Genomic DNA, 15,804 nt, shown 5'->3' with positions numbered 1-15,804 from the left:
ATCACTAGGATGAAGTATATCAAGAGGATTTTTGGCCGATATGTAGGGTGCCTGTTCAAGGTTTTTCGGCTCCCCTTCGGCCGTTCTGGACTTCAATGACTGAGTTTCCTCAATCGATTGAGTCAACGTAGACTTTACTGCAGAGGAAGACTTTACTTCCTTTTTAGATGCCGAAGAATTGTTGCCGGTGGGATTTATTTTTAAATCCTGTTTAGAGTGGATGGGCTGATTAGTCTTTTTACCATCCGTGATTTTAGCTCTCTTGCCTACTGAAGCTGAAGCCTCATTTAGTGTAGGTCTTACTGTTATTATTGGATGTGATACGGAAATGGGTGAAGGAGTCCTATAAGGCTCTAAGTCTTAGTCCGTATCACCAATAGGTTCAGTAATTGTTGAGCGAAAGATAAGAGTCGAAGTCCTAGATCTAGGTACGCGTTGAGTAGGCGGAGTCTGAATCATCTCATCAGGTATGTATTGTGTCCTCTTCTTCGTTTATTCGGGAGATGATTCAGTTACTGAAGAATCGGTGTCACTTCCCTGAGGTGTAGTTAATAAGATAGGAGAATCCCTATTTAGACTAGGCTCTCTGATCCTCATAGGTTAAGCTTATTGAACAACCCTAGGGCGTTTCAGGTTTCTCCTAAGTGAGGTGTTGGCTGGTCCGGGTTGGATTCTAGGTTCCTCTACAACCTTTGGGGCTGGAACTGCGGCTGGTTCAACTTGTTCTTGTTATACTATGTTCGGAAGACGTATCCCTACCGCCTAAAATATACACGCATTCTTGCGTCTAAGGGATTTGCTAATCTCACCAACCAAATTGGAATTGATGCAGTGAATTGATTATCAGATAGCACCGAAGTATTCATTTTCACCTCTGTAAATCTCACCATTCGCATACCCTGAGTATCTGGAACAGGGATATTGGCATTCCTGCAAGATGTTAGAGCATCATGTATAAATAGACAAAAAAACCTTTCACAAGGAACATAAGCATTCCTTGTCTTATCAACTAGTGCCTGAACCAGATCCCACAAAAGTTCAGCATAATCTGGATTTTCTACTCTTGTGAATGAGTAGAATAGATTCAGCATAGGGATTGTTAAGCTGTCAGACCCACTGCGTGTCATCAAAAGACATCTGTTGATGATCGAGAAGATCACATAACACCTGAAGTGTAAATACTTCTTTTGAAATTTAGCAGGTGTAATAGAAGTATCTCCACTATATCCCAGTTAGAAAATTGAGGTCATCATATGTTGAGTAGAAGGAAATGCAGGAGCATTGTTCACAACAGGAAGCTGAAATATTCTCCTGAAATCAGCCTTGGTTATTCTCCTTAACATTTACCCCTCTTAGCTCAAACTCAAATAGAGCAGGTTCTCCTTGAGGATTAGTAGTTGATGGTAGAGTAGCTTCAACAAACTTAATTGTTCTATTTATAAGCCTCAGATAAGTCTCTGGTACACTGACAGTATTACTTAAAGCACCCCAAAATTGATGCCTTTCCAGAATAGCTAGCCAGTAATTTCCGGGTATGTTGGTTTCAGAATTAACAAAGTGATTGTTCGTCATTTAGCTATTTAATAAGTAATAGAAGACTACAATATGCTAACATTAAGTACAATCTCTATTCTTATTTCCTTTGAAATCTTTTGTATTTTATCATTTTATGATTTTTATGGATTTTATAATTTATAAAAACCTTTTATTCCAAATATTCACAAGTATTTGACAATCATGATGTTTAAACTAAGCATTATAAGTTTCAAACATTTCAGACATCATCATGATTAATCAAATAAGATAACCAAAAAAAAAAAACAACACTTAGTCATTTTTTTTCAAAACAATGAGCAGATTCGGTAACTATGAAATTTCATAGATTTGGTTACTAAATATACTTTTCTTTTCACATTGATGAACTAGATCAAGCATGTAAGATTTTCAAATTCAAAGCATGAAGTTTTAAAACTACCAGAATCAGACTCGGTATCAAGACCATATATCAGATTCGGTAACCACAAACTTCACATATTATATCCTTAAGATGCATTTCTTGTCATATCACTCTTATGTTCTTAACCAGAATCAAAGTTAAGCACAAAACAATCAGATAATCATGTAATCATGTTGAACAGACTCGGTAATTGTAGCTTGAACACTTTCGGTATATACTGAATCCATTAAACACGAATCAATCATGCAATCTGAGTCATTTCTATAATAGATCAACTTATCAGACATAGAATAAACTTTATCTCACATCAATCAACCACATGAATCTGTTTTAATCGAAGATTTAAAGTTTCAAATCCAGATTCGGTTTTTCAAAGATTTTACAAATTAAATGTCCGATCCATGTAATTAGTGATCTTTTCTGGTTTATTTACATTCATTCAACTCATATCTATAATTTGTAATACATAAATTGATTAAAAGAGTGATTTACCATAGATTTGAAGTAAGGAGAGAACGAATTCGATAGATTAGGCTCAGACTCGGTATATTATGTAAACTCGGTATATGCTTTTGAAAATGTGAGAGTTTTTGACTTTGACTCTACTATTTATATATACCGAATTTGAGTCAAATATGGGCTATACCAAATGGGCCTTACATACCCCATGTCAGTCCATTTAAGATTTTTATTCAATTTGACTTCAAATTTTGAAAAATCAATATCAATAAATTCACAAGCTTATTATACTTCCATTAAACTTCAAGATTGAGTGAATTTTGAACATTTTGAGACTTACCGAATCTGCACTATTTGGTTGTCAGACTCGGTATTATGCTAAAAATAGCATTTATTCATGAAAAATTCAAATCTTTTTGAATTTAATCTTTTTAATTTTTTATGAATTTTCTAAAACCAAGATTTGTACTTATCAAAATTTTGAATTATGTACACAACACAAATCTTGAGTGATACCAGTTGATAAAATGGGTTGTATATTTTAAACATTTAAAACATAACATTTTATGTATTCACTTTTTCAAAATCAATTTTATTTTCATTATCTCCCTTTCTCCCCCTTAAAATGTGATATACAGTTAAGTAAATCACCATATTGATCTTTCCACAAGAGAATTTAATAAATCCCCCTTGAAATAAGATATCAATCAGTTCCATCCCCATTTTGTAACTATTGAAATTTAAGCCCAGGGAGTTAACAGTAAACTAAAAGCTCCCTCTTAAATGATAATATCTAAAGCATAAGAGGTCAGTTGCTCCCCCTAGAAAGTATTTACTTCCCCTAAACACAAGATCCCAGGTATAAGTACCATTTGTATTAAGGAAATTAAGCACTATACTCCACCATGCCAATTTGTTGGATCAAGAACTTTAGCCTAACTTCATCTAAAGGTTTAGTAAACATGTCAGCTAATTGCACTTTTGTAGGCACAAAGTATAATTCTACATCTCCTTTTTCTACATGGTCCTTGATAAAGTGATAACGAATATCTATGTGTTTGGTCTTAGAATGCTGGACCGGGTTGCTAGTAATTGCAATTGCACTTTGTGAATCAAATTAAATTGGGGTCTTAGTTATCTTAAAGCCATAGTTCAATAGTTTAGTTTGCATCCACAAAACTTGTGAACAATAATGAGCTGCAACAATATACTCAGACTCAGCTCTTGAAAGAGATACACAGTTTTGCTTTTTGGATAACCAACCAACTTGTCTACTTCCCAACATCTGTATAGATCTGGATGTGCTTTTTCTATCGACATGACAACCGCCATGATCTACATCCGTATAAGCCTTGAGATTGAAATCATATCCATGAGGATACCAGATTCTAAGGTTAGGTGTACCTTGTAGGCATTGGAAAATTCTAACCACTGCTTTGGAGTGTGATTTCTTAGGGTTCGATTGAAAATGAGCACAAACCGTTACAGCAAGTGTAATGTCCTGTCTGCTCACAGTTAAATACACTAGAGAACCAACCATGCTTCTATAAAGAGTTATATCAAAGGGTTCCCCTTTTTCATCAGCATCCAACAATATCCTCATTGGGGTTTTCATGGGTTTTAAAGCAGTCATTTTAAAAAGTTTTAACATATCGTTGATATATTTGCGTTAACTGATAAAAATCCCATTTGGTAATTGTTTGACTTGTAACCCCAAGAAGAAATTAAGCTGGTCAAGCATGCTCATTTCAAATTTGTTGGCCATAAGGTCATCAAATTCTTTGCATAAGGTCGGGGAAGTGGAACTAAAAATAATATCATTAACGTAAATTTAAACCAAGAGAATGTGACCATGGTTTTTACGGATGAAGAGCATAGTATCAATAATTCCACGAGAGAAGCCATTTTCCAGCAAATACTTTGTCAAGGTCTTGTACCATGCACGCGGTGCTTTCTTTAGACCGTACAAAGCTTTCTCCAAGTAGTAACATGGTTCAGATGAATAGGATCGACAAAGCCTTCAGGTTGATCAACATTAACTTTCTCTTAAAGATGACCATTAAGATAAGCGATTTTGACATCCATTTGAAATATTGTAAACTTCATATGAGAAGCAAAAGCAAGAAAAAGACGATTATCCACAATCCTTGCAACCAGAGCAAACGTTTCATCATAGTCAATACCTTCTTTTTGTCTATAACCTTTTGGCACAAGTAGTGCCTCGTTTCGAACCACAACCCCATCAGAATCTTTCTTGTTTTTAAAGATCCACTTTACACCTATTGGATTCTGACCCGTTGGTCTTGGAACTAATCACCATACTTTTAAACGTTCAAATTGACCTATCTCTTCTTGCATTGCTATTACCCAGTTTGTGTAGTGACCCGTCCTAATCCACCTGGACAAAGTCTTCAACAGCTGGTCCCATTGCGAGGTACTGACCTCTATATGCCATGAACGACTTCATGTAATATCTTTAAAAATGAATTTCTTTCAGACCTGAGAATAAACATGTTTTAAAAGTTTCAACCAAAAGGTTGGCGAGTTCATAGGTTTATCATAAACAATAAAATTCATCATTTTGATAGACCACAAGATTCAAATACAGTACACCTATCTCGTGTACGAAACCATTTTTCATAATGCTTAGCAGAGTAGGTTCGTATCCTTTTCTCCCCCGTAGGTTGCCTCGCGATTTTTAAATAACCGTACACATATCTCGTGTACAAAACTAATACACATAACCTGTGTATAAAAATCATTCTCTCGATACATAACATTCATTTCGATTTCATTGCTCAACATGGTAACCGACCTTAACATATAATGCGCATAAATAATATCCCTAAAACAGAACATCTCGTCTGTATAATAATAATAAACTTCGAAGTACTAAACACCACACCCACTAGCTCTTCCGTCTAGTGAACATTCTGGGTGGGGGTGTTAAACCCGGTAGCTACCTTTAGGATTCGTGTGAATTTGGGCCATACCCGATTCTAATTTTTAGGTTACCAAGCAATAATAATCAGGGGAAAATATTCACATCAATTGGTGGCAATTATCATATCCACATAATTCAATAATAATCCACAGAACTTCTGTCTGTATAATAATTCATTCGAGGAATGTTTTGTTTGTGTCTATCTCGTCAAACATTTATAAAAGCATTTCATGTATTCGCAGTTCAAAATATATTTCAAAAGCATTTAATAAAGCAGTTATAAAAACAGCGCATGTATTCTCAGTCCCAAAAATGTAAAGAGTAAAAGGGAATCAAATAAACTCACAATACGATATTTTGTAGTAAAAATATATATACGACGGAACTGAACAATGCAGGGTTGGCCTCAGATTCACGAACCTATTTCAGTAATATGTATTAAAACACATAATGAGCATATAATGGTATTCAATCCAGTTTATATATATTAATTATAAAATACATTACTTGTTAAAAATATTAATGTATTTATTATTTCTAATACAATATATATCTATATATGTTATTTTTATATTAAAATAGTGAATTAGGTATACTTATAATTATATTTTTATATAATTATCTTTTGTTTGTCAAAAATAATTATGATAATACTTAAAATAATGATAATAATACTAGTAATTAGATTTAATAATGATATTGACAATAATAATTTTGATAATAACCGAAGTCATTTTATTTGTAATAATAATGATAATGATAGTATTAATAAAATAATGATAATGATAATACTAATACTTATTTTAATATAATAATAATAATAATAATAATAATAATAATAATAATAATAATAATAATAATAAGAAAAGGAGGGCTACCTTTAAAAGTAGGGTCAAACATTTATTAGATGTTGGCCAAAAAAAAAAAAAAAAAGCACCCATTCTCATCATTAAATGATACGATTTGAAGACTGCATGTTTAATATTATAACGGTTGTGTTGGTTGTTGAGGTTCGATAAAAACAATAAAACAATAGCTTGGAATTTAACAAAAGTGGTGGGTTTGTATAATTGTATGGTGTGTTCTAACTGAGACAGAAAACAGAAACCTTCAGGTAGTAGCAGCAACAATTGTGACAAGTTGATGGTGGTTTTGTTCGTGGTGTCTGGACAGAAAAGAAAAAGAAAATAGTAACCAGAATTATAAGTGGGTTACGTACCAAAGGGCATTTGACCCAGCGGTATCGTGGTGGCCCTCCAACCAAGAGGTTGAGGGTTCAAGTCCCACTTAGGACATATTCGTGGTTATAAATATTCGTGTTAATGGTCTGTGTGAGTTTGCCTTTCAAAAAAATAAAAATAAAAAAATAAGTGGGTTACGTGATTTTTGCAAACAGAAAACAAAAATAAATTAGCAGTATGTAACGAGGATGATGATGTGGGTTTCAAGTTGAGTAGCGAGAAAAAGAAAAAAAAATAGAAACAGGATAATAGTAATAGCAATTGATCAAGTGTGTAGATATGGTGTTGTTCAATCTTAGTAACAACAGTAGAAAATGGTTTGGTGATGGTATAGTTCGAACAAAAATCACAATAAATGTTGTAGGTTCAATGGTGAGGTTATTTGAATGTTGAGAGGTGGCTGTTGGTGGTGTTAGGAGGATGGTGGTTTTGGTGTGTTTTGGGTCGTTGGATAACAACAACAGAGGTGACATGAGTAGCTGCAATGAATGGTGGTATTCGATGATCATCAAAGTGGTGGGTTTTGGGTTATACAATGGTACAAGAAATGGTGATCGTTTGTTGTTTAATTTGATGAAGATAATGAGATTGATTATTGCGGATATGGTGGTGTTTGGTTTGGTCAAAACTAAACTGAAACGAACATTAAATGGTGGGGTTTGCAAGTGGGTTTAACAATCACGGAAACAAAAAAAATAGCAATAGGTTGGCCAAACGAAATTGGGTTTGTTTTTTTTTTTTGGTCTCGACAACAAACCCATTAGCAAAGGTTGCGATTAAGTGGTGGTATGAGGGTTGAGAAGATAACTCGGACTTCTCATTTCGTTATTAGTTTGTTGGTGAATCAAGAATCGAAGCATAATGATAACAGTAGTTATAATCGTAGGTGATGGAAAAAATGGCGATTGTAGAGTAATGGAGATCCTTGGTGGTTGTTGCATGAGGATGGTGTCATAGGTGTTTTGTGGTGGTGGTGCTCGAGAGATAAACAGAAAGAAGGAAGGGAGCCAAAGAGTAAGAAATGGTGATTCTCTATTTCTCAGTAGGTTAATATATATGTAAATTATAATACTAATAATTAATAATAATAATAGTTTATTATAAAGCATATAACATGTGTGATTGTCAACTAGAAACAGTAGTTGTCAATTAGAAACAGAAAAGGAGTTGGTTTGTTGTATGATGTGTGGTTATTGACTAGCAAAAGGAAGAAAAATTTGTTAAGAATTTGTTGGTTTCTTATGTAAAGTATCCGTATGATATATATACATATAATATCATATATCATATCATGTAATAATTTAAAAGGAAACAGTAGTCATAATAGTATAGCCGCCTCAGTTTTGTTAGTTTCTTCACGGATAAAATTTCGTACTCCGTTGTTAATCAGTGGATAAAAGTCTTCAGAAAAATTTCAATTTTTTTATATTAATTATCTTAATTTATTTAAGTCATTATTGTATAATTAACTGTTTAAAATTATTAAATAAAAATTAACTCAACTGTCCGCGCTCTATCCTAGGTAAAATATAAAAAGTGTTCAAATTTAACAATTAGCTCATAAATACATTTTTAATAAGCCTATAACTTATATAACTCATTTTCGGATCACTGTTTATTTTAAAATCACATAAGTTCGAATTTAACTTTTTTAATATCAATCGGAACATCAAATGAGTATTACAATCATTTAATATTTATTTTTAATATACTTTATTTATATATAGATATGTTTTAAATAATAATTATTATAATATCCTATTTTTATTTTATTTTACATAATTAATTTTTAATAACAACAACATATAATTTTTTTAATTATATTTCCAATTACCATTTATATATATATATATATATATATATATATATATATATATATATATATATATATATATACACACACACACACACACACATATCTTGATGAAACTTGACTAGGAATTTCGAAATCAACAGGTTTAATTCATAAAAAGGCGGAATTAGTGAATCAAACCATAACTAGTGAATATTAGGAGCTTTTTGGGATTAAATTAGTCAAACCACAACAAGGATGTGATTAGATTAATGCCTAGAGCTATTATTCACTACCTGGAGTGATTTGGGTTGAGAGAGGATCGGATTCAGGGAACCAGATCTGAGTGGTGTGTGTGTGTGAGAGAGGCTTAACCTAAAATGAAGAACATAACACTTATATACCTGATAAGGCTAAAAAGGAACATATATTTTATAGCATTATTCCCCAAGAAAGACAAGATTTTAGTTGGTATTGTTCGATTTACAAGCAATATTCGTTTAAATATTAAAAAGTGAAGACAAAAGGCAGATTCGACAAATTGAAGACAAAAAGGTCCAAAGAGCTAAAAAGTACAAGATACAACTAAAAAGGTTCAAAATATTGATGAGGAACGTCTCAAAATGACAAGAGTACAAGTTACAAGACGCAAAGTACACGATATAAAATAATACGCGAAGACGTCCGAAAATCCGGAACCGGGACCTGAGCCAAGAAGAAACGCCCGACGCAACGGACCAAAAATATCTAGTCTACTATGCACAAGAATATAATATAATATATATATAATTATATATAATTATATATTATATTATATATTATTATTATATTACGTCGGCAAGAAGAAAACAAACCAACTTGGCTGGATCCAGGGTGGCCATGCGACTCGCATGGCCAGAGGCACAAATCCATGCGAGTCGCATGGAGTGAAATTGCTGGTCAGGTCCTATATAAAGCCAGTTTTCTGCCGAGTTTTAAACATATAATATATATCTCTCTCTCAATATATACGATATATATATATAATTTATATTTTAATTTTAATTTTAATTATAATTCTAATAATAAGGGTATGTTAGCGAATGTTGTAAGGGTGTAAGTCGAAATTCTGTCCGTGTAACGCTACGCTATTTTTAATCATTGTAAGTTATGTTCAACCTTTTTATATTAATGTCTCGTAGCTAAGTTATTATTATGCTTATTTAAAACGAAGTAATCATGATGTTGGGCTAATTACTAAAATTGGGTAATTGGGCTTTGTACCATAATTGGGGTTTGGACAAAAGAACGACACTTGTGGAAATTAGACTATGGGCTATTAATGGGCTTTATATTTGTTTAACTAAATGAAAGTTTGTTAATGTTAATATAAAGATTTACAATTGGGCGTCCCTATAAATTACCATATACACTCGATCGGACACGATGGGCGGGGTATTTATATGTACGAATAATCGTTCATTTAACCGGACACGGGAATGGATTAATAGCCACTAGAATAATTAAAACAGGGGTGAAATTACATTCAAGGGTAATTGGTGTAATTGTTAACAAAGTAGTAAAACCTTGGTTTACACGCAGTCGATAACCTGGTGTATTCATTAAACAAAGTATTAAAACCTTGTTACAATTCGAATCCCCAATTAGTTGGAATATTTAACTTCGGGTATAATAATAATTTGACAAGGACACTTGCAATTTATATTTATGACTGATGGACTGTTATGGACAAAAACCAGACGGACATATTAAATAATCCAGGACAAAGGACAATTAACCCATGGGCATAAAACTAAAATCAACACGTCAAACATCATGATTACGGAAGTTTAAATAAGCATAATTCTTTTATTTCATATTTAATTTCCTTTATTTTATATTTAATTGCACTTCTAATTATCGCACTTTTATTTATTGTTATTTAATCGCACTTTTAATTATCGTACTTTTTAATTATCGCAAGTTTATCGCACTTTTATTATTCGCAATTTCATTATTGTTATTTACTTTAAGCTTTAATTTAAGTCTTGTATTTATTTTAAATTTTACATTAGGTTTTAACTGCGACTAAAGTCTTAAAATCGACAAACCGGTCATTAAACGGTAAAAACCCCCCTTTATAATAATAATATTACTTATATATATGTTTGTATTTTTATAAAAGTAAACTAATATAGCGTTGAGCTTTGTTTAAAGATTTCCCTGTGGAACGAACCGGACTTACTAAAAACTACACTGTTGTACGATTAGGTACACTGCCTATAAGTGTTGTAGCAAGGTTTAAGTATATCCATTCTATAAATAAATAAATATCTTGTGTAAAATTGTATCGTATTTAATAGTATTTTCTGCTAAAATTTAATAGTATTTTATACCCCTTAGCTTTAACATCAAGTATTTTTTGCGCCGCTGCCGGGGACTCACCGAAGCGAAACGTCAATATAAAAAAAAAAAAATATTTTTAAGTTTTAATTAGTTTTTGTTATATATATATTTTTGTTTAAAAATTATAAAAATTAAAAAGATACCAAAAAAAAAAATATATATTTTAAAGTGTATTTTAAGTTTTTCTTTATTATTTACAAAATATTAAAGTATTTGTATTTTATTTTAGTAATTTATTAAGTTTTTATTTAAATTATATATTTATATCTTATATTATATATAAAACAGAAATTAAAAATAAATATTAAATAATTACGTGACCTGTCATTTGAACCAGTCCAATTGAACCAGTTCAGGGTGTCCATGCGAGTCGCATGACCCACCCCCTTATTCCATGCGACTCGCATGAAGGGGTTGACCAGGCCACATCCAAACCCTAATCACGCATTTATTACGGATATTATTAAATTATTATTACTAAAACCCTAAAACTATTATTATTAGTATAATTAAAGTTTTTAATTTATTTAGTTATTTTTACTTTTGTTTAAGTTTTATTATTTATTTACTTAATACTATAATATAAAAAAATATAAATATAATATTTTTATAAAATCTAATATTTTTATAACTTTTTATAACTTTTAATATTTTGTCCCTTTTTAATCGTTGTAGCGTAATATTTGTATTTTTAGCTCATATTTAATTTTAAACTTAGTTTTTGCTATAATTATTTTTACTCCTAGATTTTTAGGCTTTGCCGTAGAATTCCTTAAGTGCTTTTTCTTTAGACTAAGATTTAGGTGCTTTAGAATTTTGCGACGCCTTTTTAAGTTTTAGTTTCTTTTTAAGTTATTTCCTTTTGGGATTTAGTTTTCCTGTAAGCTTTAATATTTTTAGACCTTTTACTATGTACCAATTATCATTCCAATTAGTAATTTCAATTTGCGATTATAATTTTAAGTTAGTTGTAGTAATAAGGTTAGGTTAGTTAAGTATTTTTAAGTTTTTATAAGTTTCTTTTATTTTTCCGTCACCTTTTATTTTTCAACCATTATTTTTCCTTTTTCGATTTTTTTTTTCGACGAACTCTTTTTCTTTCTTATTTCTCGCTATTCTAGTTTTAGGACTTAGAATTTTTTCTACTTCTTATCTAAATTTCTTAAAATTACGAAAATTTATTTTAAGTGGTTAAATTGATAGACATCAAAATTTTCTGGTTCGTAGTAATAGTTGGATTTGTACGTGGACCGGGTTATTGGAGCCAAACAGTCCTCAATTATATTGAGACCAAACGAATCCTGCCCCTCTGCTGCATCTTTTGGCTATTCGAAACGTGGGCAAAATCAGAAAAGTCTATTGATTGGATAACTTATTATAATTTTTCTTTCCTTTTAAAAACTAATAAGATATTCAGTGAATGCACCGAGCAAGACGTTCATCACCTTTTGTACGTTCACCGCCTGTAACTCGATCAAGACATCGTTTAGCAAATATAACCGCCGTTGATTTTTCTTTAGAATCGTCATCTAGTCGACCAAGTACTTCAGTTCAAATTTCCGATAATCCATTTTTTGAACCCAACCTCACAATTGAGAATCCAGAGAATATTCAGGAACGGTTCATAGATCCTGAACCATTAAACTTTCCTCCGGAACCACCAATCATTCAAACAGAGATTGTTGAGGAACGAACTATTAAATCAGAAGCATCTAGTGATACCGATTCAACAAATTTAATTATGGAGAATCTGGAACCTTTAAGTATGGAAGACCGAATGAGAGCTAAACGCACTGGCCAAGGTCACGCAATTACTCATCCAGACATTAATGCGCCAGATTATGAAATCAAAGGACAAATTCTACACATGGTGACTAATCAATGCCAATTTAGTGGTGCGCCGAAGGAAGATCCAAATGAACATCTACGTACCTTTAATAGGATCTGCACACTATTTAAAATCCGAGAAGTGGAGGATGAACAGATATATCTCATGTTATTTCCCTGGACTTTAAAGGGAGAAGCCAAAGATTGGTTGGAATCGTTACCTGAAGGGGCGATTGATACATGGGACGTTTTAATTGATAAATTTCTTAAACAATTCTTTCCTGCATCTAAAGCCGTAAGACTTCAAGCAGAAATTGTTACGTTCACACAGAAACCAAATGAAACTCTATATGAGGCGTGGACAAGATATGGAAAGTTATTAAGAGGATGTCCGCAACATGGTTTAGACACCTGTCAAATAGTACAAATATTCTACCAAGGATGCGACATCACTACAAGGAAAGACATAGATATAGCAGCTGGTGGTTCTATTATGAAGAAAACCGAAACTGATGCTTACAAAATTATTGATAATACTGCTTCCCACTCACATGAGTGGCACCAAGAAAAAGATATCATTAGATCATCTAAAGCAGCTAGAGCCGATTCTAGTCATGACTTAGATTCCATTTCCGCAAAGATAGATGCTTTCGAGAGACGAATGGAAAAGATGACTAAAGATATTCATGCTATACGAATTAGTTGTGAGCAGTGTGGAGGACCACATTTGACAAAAGATTGTCTAAGTATTGAATTAACAATGGAACAAAGAGAGAATATTTCATACATAAACCAAAGGCCTGGAAATAATTATCAGAATAATTATCAACCGCCAAGACCGATTTACAATCAAAACCAGAATTATAACCGAAATATTCCATACAACAACCAACAAGGTCCTAGCAATCAACAAGTATCCAATAATACTTACAATCAGCAAAGACCTAATTTTCAAAACAAACCACCACAACAAACCGATGATAAAAAACCAAATTTAGAAGATATGATGACGAAGCTAGTTGAAACTCAAACGCAGTTTTTCACATCTCAGAAACAAACCAATGAACAAAATGCTCAAGCATTTAGAAATCAACAAGCTTCTATTCAAAATCTGGAACAAGAAGTAAGTAACCTAGCAAGGTTAATAGGTGAAAGAAAACCGGGAAGTCTACCTAGCGATACAAATGCTAACCCACGGAATGAAACAGCTAAAGCCATTACCACAAGAAGTGGTACAACACTTAAATCACCTGAAATACCTGTAACTTCCGATGAAACTATTCCTACTCCACAAGAACCACAACCTGATCAAGATAAGGAAAAAGAACCGGTAGTTGAAAAGGTTAATGAAAATAACACAGTTAAGGATAAACCTTATGTTAAACCATACCAACCACCACTTCCTTACCCGAGTAAAATGAAGAAAGAAAAACTTGAAGCCGAGCAATCCAAATTCTTGGATATGTTTAAACAGATAAATGTAAATCTTCCTTTCATTGATGTGATTTCAGGAATGCCAAGATATGCTAAATTCTTGAAAGATCTAATCTCAAATAGAAAGAAAATGGAAGAACTCTCGGCTGTTACTATGAATGCTAATTGTTCAGCAGTGCTGTTGAATAAGATACCAGAAAAACTATCTGATCCAGGAAGTTTCACAATTCCATGTTTTCTGGGTAGTCTTAGTTCAATAGAAGCATTGGCAGACTTAGGTGCTAGTATAAATCTAATGCCGTATTCACTATACGCTAAACTAGACCTTGGAGAATTGAAACCAACCAGAATAAGCATACAACTAGCCGATAGATCAATAAAATATCCTAGAGGGATAATGGAGAACATGCTAGTTAAAGTTGGTACTTTAGTATTTCCAGTAGATTTTGTTGTTTTGGACATGGAAGAAGATTCTCAAGTTCCTCTCATATTAGGAAGACCATTCTTAAACACGGCTAAAGCAATGATAGACGTGTTCGGTAAGAAACTGACCCTAAGTATAGAGGATGAGAGTGTTACCTTTTCAGTTGATAGAGCAATGCAACAACCACAATCTGCAGATGATACATGTTATTATATTCAAACTATAGATGCACATGCAGAATTATTAGAAGAATTTCCAGAATTACAAGGAACAGGAGAATGTTCTTTAGGAGAAGGTAATGAACCAATTGATAAAGCTGAAATGTTAGCTACACTTATAGCTAATGAATATGAACCAACAACAGAAGAAATTCAAATGCTAAAAGAAGAAGACAGATATCGATATAAATCATCGATAGAAGAACCTCCGAAATTAGAGTTAAAGCCACTTCCAAACCATTTGGAATACGCTTATTTACAAGGTGAATCTGAATTACCTGTAATAATATCGTCTTCTCTTACTGAAAATGAGAAATCACAACTCATTTCTGTGTTGAAAGCTCATAAACCAGCCATTGCATGGAAGATTCATGATATTAAAGGAATAAGTCCTTCGTATTGCACACATAAAATCCTTATGGAAGAAGGTCATAAAACGTATGTGCAACGCCAACGAAGACTAAATCCTAATATGCAAGATGTAGTTAAGAAAGAGATTATTAAACTGCTAGATGCAGGTTTGATATATCCAATTTCTGATAGTCCATGGGTAAGCCCAGTTCAATGCGTGCCTAAGAAGGGTGGCATGACTGTCATTACAAATGAGAAAAATGAGCTTATTCCTACTAGGACTATAACAGGATGGCGTGTATGTATTGATTATAGAAAATTAAATGACGCCACCAGAAAAGATCACTTTCCCTTACCTTTCATAGATCAAATGTTGGAAAGATTAGCCGGAAATAGTTACTATTGTTTTCTAGATGGATTTTCCGGATATTTTCAAATTCCAATAGCACCCGAAGATCAAGAGAAAACCACATTCACGTGCCCTTATGGTACTTTTGCTTACAAACGCATGCCATTTGGACTTTGCAACGCCCCTGCAACCTTTCAAAGGTGCATGATGGCAATTTTTCACGACATGATAGAAGAATGCATGGAAGTATTCATGGATGACTTTTCAGTCTTCGGTGATACATTTAAATCATGTCTAGTTAATCTGGAACGAATGCTAATTAGATGCGAAAAATCAAATCTAGTACTTAATTGGGAGAAATGCCATTTCATGGTTAAAGAAGGCATCGTTCTTGGACATAAAATTTCAAAAGAAGGAATTGAA

The 15,804-nt window shown here is 32.6% G+C and overlaps 1 protein-coding gene across 1 annotated transcript; it reads right to left on the bottom strand.

Annotated features, from left to right (window-relative positions):
- Positions 1–3,533: 3,533 nt before the first annotated feature.
- LOC139889469 (secreted RxLR effector protein 161-like) lies at positions 3,534–4,049 on the bottom strand. The gene has a single exon (XM_071872422.1). The coding sequence runs from the start codon at positions 4,047–4,049 to the stop codon at positions 3,534–3,536; it is 516 nt and encodes a 171-aa protein (XP_071728523.1).
- Between the last annotated feature and the right edge of the window lie 11,755 nt (positions 4,050–15,804).

This window comes from Rutidosis leptorrhynchoides, chromosome 1, assembly GCF_046630445.1.
Source record: "Rutidosis leptorrhynchoides isolate AG116_Rl617_1_P2 chromosome 1, CSIRO_AGI_Rlap_v1, whole genome shotgun sequence".
In the NCBI taxonomy this organism is placed as follows: Eukaryota; Viridiplantae; Streptophyta; class Magnoliopsida; order Asterales; family Asteraceae; genus Rutidosis; species Rutidosis leptorrhynchoides.
The sequence above is the reverse complement of the archived record's forward strand: the minus strand, read 5'-3'. Positions and strand labels throughout refer to the sequence as shown.

What these genes read in the sequence shown, in the direction of transcription:
- LOC139889469 (XM_071872422.1), bottom strand. Translation starts at nt 4,049, where the DNA reads ATGACTGCTTTAAAACCCATGAAAACCCCAATGAGGATATTGTTGGAT.